The 21471-nt window shown below is 32.6% G+C and overlaps 1 protein-coding gene across 5 annotated transcripts in view; it reads left to right on the top strand.

Annotated features, from left to right (window-relative positions):
* Positions 1–21471, top strand: part of LOC110997345 (B-cell receptor CD22) — a 98885-nt gene that overhangs the window by 64488 nt on the left and 12926 nt on the right. For all 5 annotated transcript variants that reach the window (XR_006750629.1, XM_022265464.2, XM_022265466.2 and 2 more), the window contains exons 4-12: positions 1302–1510; positions 2166–2276; positions 7634–7840; positions 8514–8659; positions 9290–9437; positions 10516–10646; positions 12160–12319; positions 13575–13736; positions 14241–14375. Coding sequence is in view for 4 of the 5 variants with exons in the window: in XM_022265464.2 (XP_022121156.1) it covers positions 1302–1510; positions 2166–2276; positions 7634–7840; positions 8514–8659; positions 9290–9437; positions 10516–10646; positions 12160–12319; positions 13575–13736; positions 14241–14375 (1409 nt within the window). In the remaining variant the exon portion in view is untranslated. The remainder of the gene's footprint in view (positions 1–1301; positions 1511–2165; positions 2277–7633; positions 7841–8513; positions 8660–9289; positions 9438–10515; positions 10647–12159; positions 12320–13574; positions 13737–14240; positions 14376–21471) is intronic.

Here is a 21471-nt window from a genome sequence, read left to right as displayed (position 1 = left end):
TTTTCACCATTTTGAATATTGAACTAAACTCAAAACGATCGCAGGTAATTTCGCAATAATCTAACGAGCGAACTCCACATTTGTGCTTCCATTCCGATTCGGATATTAACGTGTGGGATTATCGCAAATCGGCTTCAATATGGGAGTGTGCTGTGATACGGTAACAGATTTAAAGCTAGTGGGCCCTGTAACTGGCTTCACAATTCTCTAATTCTCTTATTATATCGATTATAGTAATATTTTAATATTACGATCTCGCCTTACTTAAAACTAATAATTAATTTACCAACGTTATCATATTTACTAACCTAATTTATTAAAAACTATATATACCATAAGAACCATTATGTACTATATTTGTAAAATATAGTAAACGTAAGAAAAGATACCTCGCGGTTTAAAAATATAACAATAACGTTTGATGTTGGCACTTTACTCAAGCTAAATTAGAATGACTTTATTTTTTAATTCTATAATTAAATTATAATTTGATGCACAAACATAAAGCTTACTTTAAAAAAAAATTCCCCCGAATTAGATATATCAGATACGCTCTCCGTTTTTTTCGGTAATCAACTAATGTATTCAGATCCTCCACGACTTTGTTAAAATAATTTCAACGAAATATTCGTAATTATTAGGCTCCAATGGCAAATAAACAAAGTCCGACCCTGGTGTTTGCAGTAAAGACGTGTGCGCCAGCGTCTGATAAACGGGGCATTAGATAAGCTGTTCTTTCAGCTTGGAAATAAGCTTCTGTTGCTAGTCGCCTGTAAATCGTAGAAAAAAACCTTTGAAGCTTTATACGTTTTATAGGTATTTTTAGATCACTTTGAAAGATTGAACGAGAAATCGAAACTTTGATTAGCGTGTCTTTGTCCCTATATTTTGTTCTTTTTTTTAATTTTAAACTTCTAACATAGTTTTGTGAGATATACGATCGTGAATTAAAAACCCTATTTATTTTTAATACAATTTTTAAATAAATTGTCCCGAAGATAAGCATTCTTTGCCCCATCAACTACTTGTTTTAAGACGTTAATCCTTTTTTAAGATAAGCGTAAGACACTAAATTATGGATTTCTCTATTCCCAAGTTTAAACGTTTAAATGTTTATTTATTTATTTATTATAGTAACACTTCGTTACATTACAATATAAAAATTGAACCTAATTAAATGAAAAGAAGGTCAACTGGCGCCCTTGCCGCTTTCGAGCGATTTCTTCCAGGCAATCACAAATGTTATATAAATATTATATTCGATAAGATAAAAACAATATAGATACATTCCTTTTTCGTAGTTTTGATGTGCGTGGACGCAGCTTCAACAAAGCCTTACATTGGAGTGACCCTCTGGCCTTCGGGAAGCGAGCCTACTTCGTGACGATGTCCAGGCCCTCATCTCTAACCGTGGAAGCTGTCCAACTGGATGATGAGGGCATTTACAGGTGTAGGGTCGATTTTAAAAACTCACCTACAAGGAATTTTCAGATACGACTCAATGTTATCGGTAAGTTTATTTTCCATGTATATTATATAGAAAATTTTTACAATTAAATAATATGACAAAATTAATTTAACAAATAGGCGCAAGGAAATAGAGAATTTTTATAGTATTTTATGAATTATAGTGTATGTTTATACTTTATACTTAAGTCTGATTTAATATAAAAAGATGACAATCGGAATAGAGGATAATTTTTGAAGTCTTTTAGGGATGGGTGTATGTTTTCCCATTATTATTCCCAGTATTCCATTGCAATGTTTGTTTTATTGATAATTTATAAGATCAGCCTGTTATTATTTACACAAGCCATTAGTAAATTATAATCCAATGTTGCTACAACCCTATATATCTATAGTCCTTGGCCACAAATTGAACCCCAATTACACGTAGATGATTAGTGCTTTTTGTGTCTGACACATGTCATCATATTTGGGTTTGAGTCGGCATGTTTCCTCACAATGTGTATTGTTGTACTAGTATATTAATTGTTTGTACACAGTCGACTCATACCTTCAATTGTCTACAATAAAAAAATCTTGTAATTATACGATTTATAATTTTAAATTCAACGCCCATTTAGATACAATTTCAGCGAGACCTGTCATCAAAGTAAATAACGCAATGAAATAGTTTATATTCGTTTTACTTACATTTCAAGTACCACCACATCAGTTGCTGCTATACGACGAAGCTGGTCGAGATCTGGCAGGTGTCGTTGGGCCGTTAGAAGAGGGCGGTAACTTTACATTACTCTGCGAACTTAGAGGTGGTAAGTAGCGAAAACTCTACTGTAATCAATAACCAATAATTCACTGGTGCTGAAGCACCACTGAAGACTTAGACTGGGCTGAAGCCCAGTCTAAGTCTTTGGTCTAGACTCTAGACCAAAGACTTAAATTAATTATTTAAAGTCTAGACTCTAGACTGTATCTGTTTTATGCACATATTTCTTATATAGAGAAACTGTGTACCTATTACGTACATTATGTAGTACAACTGTAAGTCTCCAGGCGATGCGCGGCGGTTTGCATTTTATTTTAAGTGTTCAACCGCCTGCTGGTTTGCCCTCTCTCATACAAAAAACATCAGTTTTACGAAGTATAAACATTATATTATCTCCGTTCTACGCCTTTAAGAACTGGCAGTAAATGTAAAATTAGGATCATTTAATGTATATTTCTTTTTTTTTGACGTCCATAAGTGTACATTATGTTACCTATATGAATAAATGATTTTTGATTTGATTTGATTATACTGTGAAGTTATCTTTTATGAAATATGAACAAGTGTTGATTGCGTTTAGATAAATCAAAAATCTATTGTTGGAACGGGATTCGAACATACGAAGTTGGAAGCGATTTGGTAAACCACATCAATAATTCTTGTCTATTCATACGTAGCCCACAGTCAGCATTTACCTTATTATCATAGATATTTTACGTCTTAAATAATGTAAATGTTATTTATATTAAGCATGATAAAAACATTCTCGAATAATAAATTTCTTTACAACAGAGACGGAACGATCGTCAAAGTTATTATCATTACATTAGGCTGGGGAACATTAAAATAATTTTACACTCCATTTCCTCTTTCTTTTCCCCAAATTCATAATCCTAAAGAAACAATAACATCAATCAAACAGAGAAAATACTTCAAAGGAATCATAACTTTACCGTGTACACACAAAGTCGTGAATCACATACATAACAAAGATGCGAAGAATATGATATCGCTCAAACAGACAGGACAATAGGTACACTTGAAGTTGAAATAGAAGCGGAAATAGGTAGAAACAAACTATTAACGTTACAAATGGCACTTCTGTTACAACGCCGGGCATTTATCAAAAGGCTTCAAGCGAATTTCAACCTTATCCGCGTTGATTTGCCAAAATAATGTTTACGTAAACATTGATGGAGGGAAATCTCAATTTCTATGAAAAATAACAGGTAAGACAGGGAATTTATTACAGCTGTATCTTTCAGCTTATTCAAGATATAGATGAAGTATTCATTAGGATTACAATGAATTTATTATTGTATCACTCAAATATTACGCCTAATCACGGCCCCACTAAATAACAACTCTCCTACACACTGTGTAACAACACTCCTTTAATTCTACAATAACTTACAATTTATGTATTGCTGTTGGGTATATATATTTAAAAAATATTATATATAACAATAAAATCTTACATCTAGTATCAAACAAAAATAACAATAAATACTAATTGTACGTCCACTAAAAGGCACACAGTATTATACTTAATATACATTAAAACAATACATATTTGATTTAACAAAGGCAGCAATATAAGAAATAACTTACTGTTGAACTTTGAAGATAGGTCTGCCAAATTGTAGGAATAATTTCAAGGGAAACTTTTAAGCTAACTTACACATACTAGGAATAGCAGAATTTAAAATAAACGTATAGTCTTCGTTCAGCGATCATTCCCGTAGACCATGACTGCTACGACGTAGCAGTGCTGTTCTTTCAATAACGGTAGCATACTGACATCTGCCACCTTTTTTATGCAATTTTCATGTAGCTGTGTCACTGATGTTGCAATCTTAGAATGCCTCCTTATATTTTATAGTTATTATAGAGGACCGGTGCTGGAATCTTTTTAATACCTGAAATATAGCAGATATTCTACGTATAACCTCAAAAAAAATCAATAAAAATCATCATATTTATTTTTATAGAACCAGCACAAATGGGCAGATGGATCATCTGATCTTATATGATTTAGTAATACATTTACGTTCAGGCGGCTTCTGCACGGCTGGATGTTCTTGGCTTTTGTACTCGGAGATTTTTTAAAATATATTTAAAATTATCTCAATCATTGATTTTATTCGTTATAATCATAATACAAATATTCTTCTTTTTATTCTTGGCAATGATTAGGTTACACAGAACTTATTTTTTAATTTAAACTACGATATTAGTAGAAAAAAACAAACTGAATTGAGTGCTTGAAAACTTTGTACATAGTTCGAAACTTTAAATTCGAGATGAGAAATATTTTGTCGCTCGACTTCGGACTTGCGTTATGAGTTTTTTCCTGTGATGAATAAAAGATATGTCTCTGAAGATTCAAAATCAGGAATTTTAATGAAGACGACCCACATAATTACATATGTTATTTAAGTTATAGTATGTTATAGTATAAACCATTTTCCATGTTTATAAAAACTATTTGATTTTTATATTGAAGAAATTACAAATTTTGCAGTCTATGTGTGACCTCGAAAGGTACGGACGGCATACACAAACATAATGATTTTAACACACTAATACTTACAATCAATAACTCTACACAGACATACAATAGGTACACATAGGATTACAAACATAAATAATACTTATTATTATAATGTATAAGTTCAAACGCTATAAGAGATACGAGGAAAACTAAAGAGATTTAGCTGGGTTAGGTTAAGTTACTCTCACAGTACCCAAAATGTTGATGGGTACTCTAAAAATCAAAGCACTCAACTTCTTTTGATTAATATTTCATTATTAGCCTAATTCCAAGATTTCTTATTATACGGGACCCTGGGCCAATATAGAAAATATAAATAAATAAATACATTCGGTTTCCGCAACATATATTTTGAGCCAAACGTATATTATGACTAATCAGCATATATGTCAAAAATTTTAATTAATTCGAAAAAGCTTATTCGCAATATTTTAGATTGTGGCAATAATAAGTTATTCCGTATGTTTCGTTAGGGGACCGCAGACCGCTGACGTCGGTGTAAAATTTAACGAGGTGGCGTAAATATCCGTTATAGACTGAGAGTTACCGGTTAACCGGTTAAATTTGGATGTCTGCTAATCAGGGTAAAACGAGTCGATTGATCTATGACAATTTTCTTACAATATATAAAGTCCCGCATTTAACCAGTGGAGCGTGGACTGGACATATTTCTGCTTGGATCGGCTTTATAAGCAACAATCCCTGTCTGTCAGCGTTAAGACCCAATATATTTTTGACTTGAGAAGGTTTACTGTCTTTATTTAATAGAACAGGTGGCAGGAGTCTCTCATGATGTTAAGCGATACCACCTATATACTCGTATAGAACTTTCAATGCCAGAGGGCTCGCGAGTGCGTTGCCGGCCTTTTAAGAATGGGTATACTCTTTTCGTGACGGACCCTTAGTGCTTTTTTCTACATGAAAAATAAAACGTGGTAAATAAAGAGCGACTACCAATCGTGCTATTTTAATAGACTGTCTACCGTTGCATGATGTAAACATAGTTTTATTTAGGTAACGAATTTGTAAAAGTTTGTTGTTTGTAGTTTTTTTGTCAAATTATAACGAAAACAATAATTAATATTATTATTATTTTTTAAATAATAGGGGGGCAAACGAGCCCCAAAAAGGCAGTAATCGCAGCCCATAGACATCCATTTTTAGAGGGTACGCTGCCGGCCTTTAAGGGCTCCACCCTTAAAGGCCGGCAGCGCACCCTGCTCGAATTTTGAATATGAATTTGAATATATTATAATATCTGAGAGATACGACCTCCAACAATTCATCATTATATTTTTTATATTTAAACTGAACACGAATAATCATCTCTAAGACTAGAGGTCCAACGTTATGCTAAGCTTATTTTCTTTTGATGATATCTCAATGGAGTTCGGCAAGATTTTTCCAACAAAAGGCTTAAAGAAATCTCGTTTCAAGGTTGTGTTATTCCCACCATTGTCCAAAAGGCTCAGAAAAGATTGTTCTTATCTTTTTGTTTTCATGGATTTTATTCAGTTGCCTAAATATGATTGTAAAAAAATGTTCTGACACGCTTTATCGAATTAAATATATTGTTAGATGTGTAACGTGAATGAGTAACCTTCTAGTAATTTAACCTGAAATGTTAAAAAGTATATTTTATGTTTTATACTTTAGTGTGTCTGAATATAAATATATAATATATGTTTTTAGTGCTCAAAATAAGAATAATTTAAAATTTCGAATAAGCTTGTAATTAATTTCGGAAAACAGTAAGATTAAATTCTTAAATAAATTCAATTCTTTTGTTTAGATAAAAATCCGATTTATTATTTCAATTTTATCTAAAATTAAGAATGAGGTAAAAGGTATTTTTCGGTACAGATTTTTTTTTAATCGTAATAAAAAGCATACAAAAATATAACTCGCGTTGAATCCAGTAAAATATTGAAATGTAAGCGTGATTAAAACTGTAAAAAAATCACTGCATCAAATCAAACATTAGTATAATAATATTAAATAAGTCATTTAGTAGTTAGTCAAAACCGTTTACGACGATATCGTTTAGAACATTCCGGTTATATTGACAAAAACCAAAGATCCCAGTTGAATTCTATTGTATTAGGTATTGATTGACAATGTCATCGGCTGTTACGACTATCGGTTTTTGCGAACAAATATAAGAAATTCCTTCCATGGCATTATAATAGAGTTTGACTGTATATAGTTTTAATAATCACAAAACAAATCCTTCATTCGTTAAATGTAGACATATTTAGAGTATTTTTTTAAATATGGTTATTAAAATAAGTATTATTCTCTTACTTTGAAAATATCGAGGTAAATTTAAAATTTGGTGCCGATGCAATATACCGTCTCGTTATGAAAAGTGCCCAACTTTTAACTGAATACCTTCACGCAGCACGTCAGTACTTTCATACTTTATTCGAACACTTTCAAGATATCGCTGATGGAATTATTGATTTGAATTGAGGTGAATTCTTTAGTACGTCTTCGGTAACTTATAGAGAATACATTTATTATTTATGGCTAGAAGTTCTCTTAGTATATAATGACTCGGCAATCGCACTAAACACACACTAATTTAATTTAATATGCATTACTTGTAAGATATTAAAGTATTTCCATGCGATGGTCAAGTATTTATTAAAATATAAAAGATTTGTATTATCTATATGGTCAGAATAAGATGTCGCTAGGGTAGCTAATTACGTAATAACTTATGACAGTTGAACCCTTAAGTAAGGACTGAATATCGTCTCTGAAGAAAGAATCTCGACAGCAGTGCGAAACTTGTTATTTTACAAGTTAGGTTTTGATGGCATTAATCTTAGTGTTCCAATGTTCAGGCCGTCCTCAACCAACACTGTCCTGGCTCATCAATAACACACCCGTTGATGACCACATCATCCTGAAAAATGATGGCAAAGTTATCATCAGTAAAATCAGCGTAAGTGGCGCGGAAAGAAGCTGGCTGAATAGCACAGTGCGATGTCAGGCGACGAACACAGCGCTGTTGAGTCCACACGAACGCACCGCTAGGGTGGAAATGAATTGTAAGTTCCTTTTAACATATGAATGCTTAAACAATGGATACAGAGCTATAGCCGGAAACCAAAAATTATCATGGTGAATTTTGATTTAGTAAATATAAATGTTTGAAAATATGTATAATTATATATTATGATCATTTTTCGGATCCGAGTCGTCGGCATACAGGACATTGGATGCTGAATATTCGGATCCGAGAGCTAGCGATGGCAATGGTTCAAAAAAAAACGGGGTGCACGCACGGATCCGAGTGTGCGACACCGATACTATGAACCCGCTCCGCAAACTGACTATTGCGAACAACACTTATTTTAAAATAAATATCGTAAATTAATTAGAACTAGACTGTATAGCATTAGTCCCAGATCCTTAATCAACTAGATAATCGTTACGAGGTAACCATATGCTCTAATAGTTTCAAATTTCTTTAATTATCAGTGTTAAATAATATCATTTAAGATTGATGGTTTTAGTAATGGTGAATTTTTAAGTTTCCTATTCAACTTGGAACGAGTAGAATATAAACTTTGAAACTTTCATACAATTAAAAGTTTTAGTTTAGAACAAAATCAATTCTGCACTCTATACGACTATTGATTGATCCTTGATACCGTTGCTTAATTTCTGAAATTCGACGAACACAGCATAAGAACTTAGGTAATCGTTCACTTATCCTAGTGCGACCAACATCAGTATCAATAATAGAGAAGCCTGGCCAGCTATCGGCGGATTCTGAAGTTACACTGGTCTGCATCACACATGGCAGTAGACCACCAGCCCAGATCACATGGTATCGAGAGAACAGGAAATATACGAGAGGAAAGGTACGTTAAATGTTTACAAACATGTGATTTGAATATAACTTTTGCTTTAAACGTCTTAGTAATCTTCTAAGTAAGTCTTAACTCTACAATATTATATAGCAAGTTAAAATTCAGTCAATCAATTATATGTTTGACTTAGTTTTAAGATATTATTAAAATACAAAGTGCTTTGAATAATTTTGAATAAAAAATAAGGCAGCTTCATTTATTCATAGCATTTCTGATAATTGTTTTTAGATTAAATTGATAGAATTAAATAGGCAGACAACATTTCCGGCCATCAATGAAACCCATTCAGACACCAACATGACAGCATTTTATCGAATGCAAAATCGGTTACAAATAGCATTTATTTTATTTATAACATCCGTTATTGTTTAGGCACACCAAATATAACGCAAATAACGCTATTGGATTGAATAATAATTTATTTGTTAAAAAAGTTTTATTGTTTTAATATAACAGAGATTACAATAGGAACAAACAGTTTAACAAAGTCATCAAAAGGAATTATGTAACTATAAAGTATAATCAAACAACAGACCATAGAACGCGCCAATTTTATTTTTAACATTTATTATAGTTCTAATTCCATATTAAAATACATAAGCTTGTAATTACATTCAACAGCACAATGAGTATATCAACGACACGTCAACTGTTAGTAAACTCAGCATGTTACCGCAACCAGAAGACGATGGTACAACGATAAGGTGTCGAGCTGATAATCCGATACTGAGAGTCGCTTTGGAGGACTCATTTAAAATGAGTGTTGTTTGTAAGTATTACATTGGAATAATAGTGACTGTTGGCTGTTCGATACAATATTTTTTTTTATAGAACAGGGGGCAAACGGGCAGGAGGCTCACCTGATGTTAAGTGGCCCATGGACACTCTATTTTTTGTAATATAATAATTTAACACTCTATAATTTATAAACAAAATTTGTTGATGTCTACATAATATTATTTTCACAATAGATTTAATTTTACACAATAGATCAAATTTGATACATTTATTAAATACGTAATAATTATGAATTTAAATAATTCTACAGATGCTATTTTCATTGGTTTCATGTAATCAATTGTTTCAGGTTATCAGTTTATATTATAGAAATTTGCATTAACAAAAACAATAGTTCGCAAATGTCGAAGGCCTCTTATAGAAAATATTAGTTAATTCTTCGTATAAAAAACCAAAACGTTTGTTGACCATAGTATTGTATTTTATTAACATAACTCTTACACATTTAAAGAAAAACACTTTTTTAACGGATTTAAGTTATGTATTATTGTAAACTTATAATTATTTAAACATAATTTTAAATTTATCCAACGTTTCGCGTTCTTTGTAGCGTGCGTGGTCACGGTGACTGCAGACAAAAGGTGTTAAATGTCAAGAAAGTATCACAGCTGTAGAATCTGTATTTAATTCCCAGGGGTTGGTATCGATGTAGGGTTACTTCACGTTTGTTGACATTAAATTGCAAAAGTCCGTTCGAAATATAAATAAAACGAATCAACATAAAATAAGCGTAATGTAGCAAAACAACAATTCGACTACGTGAGATCTCTCAGATAGAAAAACTAATTTTCCGACTTTTATCTAAATATCCTCGATTTTCTTATCAAAACTAGACGTTTTCTTCATTCAAAATTGTACTCAGTATCACCGAAATAAGGCTCAAATTACTCTGAACGTTAACGAAATCTTAACACACGGATATGAAATAAACACCTCGATTTCATACAACTCAATTCGAGAACTTTTGGGAAATTGCACTGGGTTCGTGCAGTTTTTATCACAAGGGATATTACGCTTTATGAGTGTGATATAAGGTTTAAATTCTACAGACAGGCCGGTCGTAACTATGTCCCTGGGCAGCACCCTCAACCCGAATGATATAAAGGAAGGCGACGACGTATACTTTGAGTGCAACATAAAGTCCAATCCTAAAGAGCACCGCATCTCATGGTATCATAACGTGAGTGAGTTAAACATTTATTATAAAATTTTCTTTTTCGTAAAGAAACTAGGCACTGGTATTACTCATATGGCCTCTTTGAGAATATGTGCTTACGTCAATTAGAACGACAGTGCTTTTCACTATCTAAAAAAAATAATATCTTAGTTTTTGCTTTTTAACACCCGTGCTCGTTCTTTAGCACACTATGAAAATAACTTGAAGTTAAAGTTTAGATAAGAACTGATTGTGATTTTAGATTGAACTGAAGTAGTTTTGCGTTCGAAGCACAGCTTACGCCACCACATCCTTTTAATTTGCGTGTGTGTTTCATTTAACACTCTATTGTACGATGAAAGAAAACCTCTAGGGGAAATATGACTTATACCTAAAAAAAACGAAGCGTGTGTCTGACGACTGACACAAACCGTAAAAAATCTGATATAAAAATTTAAGACTTTTTAAGTCAAAACTCATTCAGTACCAGTAGCTATAGCTAATAATAATATATAATAATATAATAATAATAATAATAATAATATAATAGCTGGAGGTTATCATTTTTAAAAAATATATTTGAAATAGAGCCTATAATTAAATTATTCTTAAATTTTGTTTTATCATTACTTTAAATCTCGTTTATTGTAATTTTGACCTGCAATTTAAAGTCACGTACAATTGAGAAAACTAAGTAAAATAAAAACGAACGCAACTATTTTATCAATTTACGAAATCACTAAAAACTGAATATTCTTTAAGAGCCCATCATACAGTTTAAAATTCATAAAAATAAAGTCGTATTTCGTAAAATTATAACAGGGTAGCTCGAATGAAGAGTTGTTAAGAGAACATTTTAAAAATATTAAAAGTGGCTGGTGAGCTACTTTCCACAACTTGTGATTAATTAGTACAATTTTATTTTACTACATATATATTTTAATATATCTCCGATATACTCCGTACATTCTTTCTACGCATTTTGTATAATCTGGGTATAAACAGTTATTGGTACGAGCTGTTTCTATGCAATAAAAATAATAATTCAATGAGAACTTATAAAAAGTCTTATATGTGTTAATGTCTACCAAACCTTATTAAATATTATAATTATTAATTTATTTTTAACTATGATGAAAGCGCTGATGAAACTTACATTTCTTTCCCGCGAAAGTTGTTTCGTTTATGTTGTAAACGTAAATAAAGCCTGGAGTAATGAGCTAATTTATTTGGAGTAAATGGAGTATTTAAAAATATAACAAAACATCTTATTGATATTTCAATAATATCAATAAGATGTTTTGCATCCTTTCCTTTTGCATCCATCTCAAATTCGCAATATTGGAGTGTTTGACAAATTCAAAAAGGCATTAAAGATGCATGTTAGAATGAACATAGCTGACTAAAATTGTTACGGCTAATGGCGACGTGTATCTCGCTCGTATATAATATATACATATTAATATTAACTTTCTCATGTAAATTAAATATTTCTGTTTTGTAATGAGAAATAAAGTTCTTCTTTGAACAATAATAGGATGAACCAGTCAGCCAGAACATGTCTTCGGGGGTCTTCATCAGTACCAAATCGTTGGTACTCCAGCGTGTGACGAGACAAGACGTTGGTTTATATTCATGCAGGGCAGCCAATCAAATTGGGGAAACCACCAGTCAGTCTGTGTACTTGAGAGTGCAATGTAAGTATATAAAAACTATTGTATAAAAACGTTCCCTTAAAAAATATAACCGTGTTGACGTTCCTCTGGCTTTGATTTATAATCGACACTTTTTCAACAATCACAGATCAATGCAATGTCTTAGGCAATTTTTACTAACGATTCAAATCTTTATACAGTCAGTAATAATCTTAAACAACATCTTATGTATGTTATATGTAATTATTTATTTTCTTTTCCACCTTCTTGTGTTCCCCGTGGTACAACCAAGATGATTTTAATATACCTTTATCGCAGTACCTTATAATTTCAAGTTATTGGCATTACACAGTTGTAAAAACATACACAGTTGTAAATGTAAAAACTAATAATTTTCGATTAGTCGGAAAAAAGCTTTGAGAAACATTGCTTGGATGTTTTACACTTTTTAAAACAATATTTAAATGAAGAAATAGTTTAAATTTATAAACTCTGGTCCTTAAGACGTCTGCAGAGAAACCGCAAACTCGTGATTGTGATGCAAATGCAACGAGTGACCGAACTCAGCTTGCTTATTTGCAAAGTACTTCGTTTAACATTCTATTCTGCATCTAAGTGTTTTAAATTGCTCATTTTCCTCACACTTGCCGACTATTTTGTTTTTTTTTCTTGAAGGGCGGTTAAAGACTAGCGTATTTTTTGCGCGTATACGGGGTTTTCAAAAACCGAAAGCGAACAAACTGGCATATGGTGGTCGATCGAACCGTTGGTGGTCGTGTATCAACATGGATTCTGACGAAGAAACATTGCAATTTACGTAACTTACTCGCCGTGGACTGATAAGATGAAATAGATGCTGGGTGTCATCGATGGTTGCAGGACGGAATACCGGTCAAATACAGGCTTAGAAGCGCGGCAACGGTCCTTAGTGTAGCCCGTGTGCCAAAAGGTGCGCCTTTACGTGCCTACATGCGCTTCCAATGACGAGCGCACGTAAAAAACGCTAGTCATTAACCACCCTAATAAAAGTTATATTTGAATTACGGATGTCAATCGTCAAACCTATTTTTAACGTAGTACTATACTGGCGATTTTAGTAAATGGCGTGGAATTTATACTGTCTTCTGTAATTTTATACCATTTACCAAACATGTGTCATAAGTTATGTGTGGCCGCAGATATGTATTTCCCGCGAAATTGTAGTTGCTTTCAACTTTTGATTATTACTCTCTGTATCTACAAACGCCTATTTTTTAAGAACTACATACATTTTATGTGGCACTTATTTGTTTTTTAGATGCGCCAACTTGTGCTCAGCCCACACCAGTAGTAATTGGAGCAAGACTTGACGAGTCTCTCCGTGTGAGGTGTACAGTCAGCGCTGACCCGGCCGATGTGGCATTTTACTGGCAGTTCAATAACAGTGGGGAAAGCTTTCAAGTCTCTCCTGCTAGATATGGTGAGAATTTCTCCCGATTAAATATTATTTTATACGTAAGTTACATTTACGACAATTCCTTCTGAGCAATTTCTTTGGGAACCAATGCACAATGAGTATTTAGCTATAGAATATAAAAACTATTAATTGATTATAGATGCGGCTTCTATGGTCTATAATGAAAATAAATAAATGTTTATTATTGTAATTCTTGAGCAGTGTTGGCATAGTGGCTTCAGCGTGCGACTCTCATACCTGAGGTCGTAGGTTCGATCCCGGGATGTGCACTAATGGACTTTCTTTCTATGTGCGCATTTAACATTTGCTCGAACGGTGAAGGAAAACATCGTGAGGAAACCGACATATCTTAGACCCAAAAAGTCGACGACGTTGTGTCAGTCACTAGAGGCTGAACACCTACTTGCTTATTAGATTTAAAAATGATCAAGAAATAGATTCAGAAATCTGAGGCCAGGACCTAAAAGAGGTTGTAGCGTCACTGATTTATTTCAATTGTATTTCTAGTTGCTACTGGTGGTACCGCAAGCGAGTTACGATATCGAGCGGCCAGCGAAAGGGACTACGGCGCGTTACTATGCAGAGCTACAAACACCGTGGGCACGCAGCATAAGCCTTGTGTCTTCCAAATTGTTCCTGCCGGTATGTCAGTAATAATTATATAGAATACTAGCTGACCCGGCAAACGTTGTTTTGCCATGTTTTTGTGCCAAAAAATTAAAGTTTATAATTAACAAAAGAAACATAAGGGATGATTGTAGAGGGGTGAAAATTTAGGGTTGCATGTATTTTTGTATGGTGTATCGTAAAAAAAACGAAAGTTTTGTCTAAAAAATAAATAAAAAAATTTAGGGGTGGACCACCCTTAACATATAGGGGGATGAAAAATAGATGTTGTTCAATTCTCAGACCTAACCAATACGCACACAAAATTTCATGAGAATCGGTCGAGCCGTTTCGGAGGAGTTCGGTTACTAACCCCGTGACACAAGAATTTTATATATATATAATAGTCAGTTAGTTTAAATCTTTACTAGGTGTATTCTGTGGCGTTCGTGTTATTCGACCGTAGCATGCCGTTTTGGCTTTCTTCATAAATCAAGAAACAACAGATAAGATTTTTTCAATTATCGTTCTTGTTTCTGAAATAAATATTGAAAATCTTTAAGGTTCACGAATAACGTCTCCGTATGTGGATCATTGATATGTCAAATCATCCGGTTGTGAAATGTGAGAGGGGTTTTGAAATCCGGTTCCGGATAGTCTGACGCAAACGGATAAGCACAGATTATATTCAGACTTTTGTCAATACAAAGTTTCTACTAAATCACAGTTATTATAGCAATACTAAGCTAGCTCTAAATACTAAGCAATTACGTAGACGTATTAAAGTACGCACAAATTTTAGTATATAACACACAACGTGCACGTAATGCCAGAAATCAGAACATTAATATTCAATATCTCGATCTATTCAACCAAACATGTAGGTCTGGTAGCTATCTGTATTGCGAACATACAGCCGCACCAGTTAAGCTCACTGTGGTTGCTTGAACTATGTAGTCATGTAATATTGTAACCTATTTAATGTACATAATATGGTACATTTTATACCAGTATTTATAGAGGCAGTATTTGTACGTACTAATCTACTGCCAATCAGAACTAATAACAATTAAAACATGTTCGTACGCCAATAAATAATCTCGTAAGAAAAGCAAACGTACATATTTCTATCGACCAAAACTGGTAGTTAAGAAATTAGTACCACAGAACGAGTTGAACATCTCGAACCTAGTTCGAATATAATTCTCAAGGTATTTACAGGGCCTCTACGCCAAGCATAGACAAATTTTATAAAACATAGATATATATATATATAATATAGATATATATATATATATATATATGTAATATATAGATATATATAGATAAACTATAGAAGTTGTATGGAAAATCGTGGCGCTTGAACTGTCAAAAACTGACATACAGAGTACAGTTCGTGCTAATGCTACAGATAAATCAAAGTCGAATATAGTTCATTGCCAAACATTAGTCAGTCATTACGTCTCGTAAGTCATACGCCAACTTTATTCAATATGCACGAAAATTGTACAAACTAAATTGGATTATAAGCGAAATTCATCAATCTTCCCGAGTTTGAAATAAAGTGAATAGGTTACGTCAGAACGTGAAGTTTCCGAGCTAATTCCAGGGTTTAAGTAAAAAAGTTTTTATTTCATCGTTTCGACTTGAGGACATAAATCGCGCGCAGGGCTGTCGACTTATAAAAGAAAGTGTTGAAGTTCGTCTTCATAATAAGAAATAGACAATATTTGCTAATTGCTATATATTTAGATAGGTATCTATGATATTTTTCATTATATTTTGTACGGTGGTACAATTTTGTTAAATATATAATACAGAAAAAGTTCGAGTTACAAATTACATGTATTTTAATACGTAAATACATATATTTGTTTTCTTAGAGAAAAATGGTGACCCTATAAATAGACGTACAAGACGTATAAACCTTCATTAATATATTATATTCAGCAAATTAATTTGCCATTGTCAGACGCGCAGAAGTCGTTTTAAGCTTTTCTATTTACAAGTAATGTGAATTTTCCCCATAATTACATTCTTCTCTTTCCCCCTAAATACAAACAAAAAAGTAAAATGAAATAACATACATTTATATCAATCGTAATCATGATAACCTATTTCTATAACCCGGAAGTCAGTGAAATAGACACAGGAATTGGTTGGTTCCTTTCGTCAACTACCTTACTCTAGTAAACAGATTAATAAAATTTAATGTGTGGCAACCCTAATCGCTTCTATGTCGACCTAATCCACCTCGTTGCGTCAGTTTCTGATATTGCTAATATTTACTTTATTACTGAGATCAGTCACCGGCGTATTGATAAATTGCCTACTTTCGCGCCTTTAGACGCGCAATGTGTTCATTAACGTAATAATTGGTTTTGCGATAATAATGAATATTTAGTTTGAAATTTAATTATATTTTGTAATAATTAATACGTCATGTTACAAGTTATTCCGAACAATTAATCGATTTGGCGACCCAAAACTATGGTTTTTGCACAATTTTACACCTGGCCGAGACTGGATTAGACTGTTACCAAATAAATAAGCACAATATTTATCTGATTAAATTTTATACAATATTTTTTGTTCAAACGTTTTGCGAAATATCGAATCCAGGACCTCTGGTTTATACTTTACATTATCGCCTCAGCCGGTAGCGCATGTCTGTGCGTGGACAGCAAGAAAACATCTGGACCATTTCCACCGGTTTCTGTCTAGCATCTCTTATTACTACTGTAATATATACTTATAGTTTTAAGGACGGTGAGTCTTGTTCTTGGACGGTCCATCTGGTTGATAAACGGCCACATGATCTTGTACCTTCTGTGTTACCAACCATGATTAGCTTCTTGAAGTTCTCATCGCCTCAGCGTATGGCACCTTATATATACTTTACATACCTTAATAATTATTGTTCTAATTAATTCAATGAGAATTGTTATATCTATGCGATATTAAAAGTCTTGTCGTAATTCTGATTGAAATTTTAAAATCGGACAATTAATAGCTGCTTTGATCAAACGCAGTGTTTCACGGTAGATTATTTAGTAATTAAATGTATTTACCTCTAAATATTAGAAAATATGAGCAATTACAAAAAGAGCAGTGTTGGTTTCTCCTTGAGACTCTCGTCCCTGAGGTCGTAGGTTCAATTTCCGTACGTGAACCAATGGAATTTCTATCTCTTTATCTGCGCAACACTCGCTCATACAGTGAATGAAAAATCGTGAGGATGCCTTAGACCAAAAAAGGCGACGGCATGTTAAGCACAGAAGGTTGTATACTGGTCTATAGCATAATCAAATAATAAACAATATTAATTCTGCTTATATAAAATTGTTATAATTATATCACCTTGTTTTATTAATTATAAAGAATTAACATCTACAGATATTTGATAATTTGCTGTTTTTATTAATTTATATTTTGATTTTAATGTAAACAGTTGTAATATAATATAGTTGTGGATAACACCAAAAATGTTCAAACGTGTGCCACTCTCAAAAGCCTGTCAATGAAACAAATATTTATTGAGAAACAGAACATGAATATCAAAACAAATATTCAAGAGCACGAGTTCTAATTTTAAATAACCATTTATTGCACGTGATAAATTTTTCAATAGAAAGTGCATTTTATATTTCCGTGTATGCTTTGGTGTTTAGTTTATATTATCATCACAATTAGCTAGTATTTTGTACAGATCGCCAGCTTTATAGATGTCGATCTATTCACAATCAAAATGAAATGAAGTTAGGAGTCGCTAATCGAGTTTTTACAAGCGGCACTGGGTAATGACAGTCGACAACTTTTAGAGTTTAATCTATAAAAACTTAAAACTTCGCAACTTAGCCTTACTTCATTTACATTGGATTTTAAGATGAATTTTTGAATATTCAAACTTGAAGTAGGGATTTAAGATAGTTTAAGCTGGGGTTAGTTTGTTCAAGTGGAGCTGTTTACTTTGTATAAATCAACACTGATCGACTTTAGAAATTTTTGTTTCATTTATGTGTTAGTTCTTTTGTTTGTTGAAGTCATCTACAATTAATTGTAGTGAAACTTCTTTAGGCGCATGAGAGTAAGAGAAGTCATTTTTACGGATGAAACACAATAATAATAATATTAGCGTCACGAAGATGTGCAGCGTTTTTGTCAAAGTAAAGGGAGAGAGCAATTGAGACTGATTGAGAAAGAGTGAGAAAGGGCGAACGTAGCATCAAGCGAATAGCCATGGAGTAAGAGTCAAGCAAATGAGAAAGATCGAGAGAGAGAGTGTGAGTGTGAGTGTTTTAAGACGGGCTGGTTTCCACACGATATTTTCCTTAACCGTACCAGTGCGGGCCAGAAAGTATATTGGTATACAGCAGGGGTTCGAACTTACAACCTCTGGGTAGAGAGTATCAAGCTGAAGTCACAAGGCCAACCCTGCTAATCCCCTATACCTATTTAAATCGTAATCCTTACAAAGTTCGATAGTGCCAGCCCTGTACACAAACTATTCGTACATAAACCATTAATATTGTATGCCTTTATTAGCGCCCTGAAGACTGTGATTTAGTGAAATGTTAATAATTTATCAGCCAAGGTTCCTACTCAAATTTTAATACAATATTATTTATATACGTAACTAAATGTAACGAATTTTTTTTTAATAATTCACTGAAAGCGTTTGTGCGGGTTCTGAGCAAATGGCTTTTCCATGAAGTTGTTTGGACACTATAGAGCTCTACGCACTTTGAAATAATATTTCTCCTTTACATGGATAAAAATAAATATGTTTTGATTTACCCGGACTCAATTATTTAGCGTAAACACATACAACTGCCTATAAATAATATTAGCCAATGTTGAAATCGAATTGTGTCTCAAGTTTTTGTCTCAATTGTGTTTCAAATATTTTAAAGGTAAACAATATAACTATTAATTACAATTTATTGATTATTTACATTTTATCAAATCATAATTTTAATAATGAACCAACTAGATTTTTTTCTTGTAAAGATCATATATTGAGTAATATTAAAGGTAGGTTCTAAAGGAGAAACACATCGTTCCATGTCAGATAATGATACGTGCCAAATTCTAAATTTTTTATTTCTTTGGATGTTGTCTGTTGGAACTATATTATCTATGAAGTGTGTAAGTTACTATTATTATTACAATAATAGTATGTATGACGATTAGTAGGGTTGGATCTTATATTCAATACCTTGATTGTGATTAAACTGAGTGTGTAAGAGTCTCGGGGGACCTTGATTCGAAAACCTCCGTGAGATTTGGAGTAATTTTTGCTGCTTAAGTTGTAGTTTTAAATAAATTAAATATTTAAAAAAATTTACGAAATTTTGTGCATTATTAGAAATTTGTAAACAATCCGCCATTGTAAACTTTTCTATTTACCTTGAATTTGCTTATTCAGACCCCTAGATAGGGTCTCGGGGGCCTTGATTTGAACACTTCCGTGACATTTGGAGTCATTTATGGTATCTGAGTTGTAATTTACACTAATTAAATATTTAAAAACACTTTTTGATGTTTTGTGCAACAGTACAAATTTGTAAACAATCCGCCATTTTAACTTTCGAACTTTTCTATTGGTTATCCAATTAATACTTTTCTATTGGTTACTAGAGATTTACTAGAGATGTGACATTTTGCATAAAATTAATCGATTGTTTTTAGTATGAAAAATCGATGATAATAAAGAATTGTTTTTTTTTTATTCCTACTACAATAAAGCTAATTCTTACTAAAAATCGATGATAATAAAGAAATAATTTTTTATTCCTACAGCTTATAAAGCTAATTTTTACTACAATAAAGTGTTTACTTTATTTTCTAAATTTTATATTCAAAAATCAGAGCACCCCACTTTCCACGTGGTCTAGTCTTATCTGTTGGCTTTTGAACGGCTTTCATGCCTGTCCTTTGGTACGTAGCGGGTGGGGGCTGCTCTTCCTTCGCGCCGGAGCCGTTCAAAAGCCGAATTGTTATATAGTTCGGTTAGGTTAGGTTGGTATATTAATATTTAATTTAAATAACTGTTCAAAAAACCAATTATTATCTAGTACAATTAGGTTAAGTTAGTATATTAATATTTAATTTAAATAACTGTTCAAAAAACGAATTATTATCTGGTTCAGTTAGGTTAAGTTAGTATATAACTTTTTAAAAAATCGATATTTTTTACATCCCTATTCATTTTTTAAACACAATCGGCCATTTCGAATTTGGATTTTGCCAGAAGAGTGTGTTAGTGTTACAGTACGGATTAGCCGTTAAAAATCCGCTACTTTTTACATTTCTTTTGTTTTTTTGTGAATGTGCGTTATTTTATTTGCATTTTTTTGAAACTTGGTGAACTATGCTTGGTAAACGACCGGCTTATGTGGATGACTTTGAGGACGATGGGTCCGGTTAATGTTAGGTATATATGTTTTGGTTTTTTTTTAATTTTTTATTGAAATAACTGTTTCTGGTTCTTGAAATTGGTTGGGGGTGATAAGTAGACCCTCCACCCTCCCTCCCCCCCCCCTCTCCCCTCCCCTCTGACCTCAAAATCGAGGTACTGAATTGTAAACTTTACCCGATTAGTATTATTATAACAATAAAAATAAACTGTACTACACTCATTTCATTTTACATGAATATTATACAGAAAAACCTACGGATGAAACCACGAGCGAATGCTTGTATGAAAACTTCTTAAATGTTACTTAATCGATATATTATCTGGAAATGCGCTCCGAGTCGAAGTTAATCCGTAAATTACTAATTTTACAACTCAATTAAAGCCTACCCTGATTTTCTGATAATCAATTAGGCTTTTCATACGCGATGCTACGATTTCTGTTACAATATAGATATTGTAATATAGATATTATGTAATGTAATGATTTTTGTAATAATATGCAGCAAATATATCTAGCAAATTTACACAAATACTTACTAAATGATTATTTTTTTCTTTATCTTTAAACTTAATAATCATAATTAATTAGCAACAAAGGCCATATAATATATTGCCACAATATTAAATAAAATAACACGCGCCGCGCGAAGTCGGGATAGTCCGTATGTTATATGTTTTATTACAAATTATAAATACTATTAAATTTAAACA

This window comes from Pieris rapae, chromosome 14 (assembly GCF_905147795.1).
Source record: "Pieris rapae chromosome 14, ilPieRapa1.1, whole genome shotgun sequence".
NCBI lineage: Eukaryota > Metazoa > Arthropoda > Insecta > Lepidoptera > Pieridae > Pieris > Pieris rapae.
This window is presented reverse-complemented; position numbering and strand designations above follow the sequence as displayed.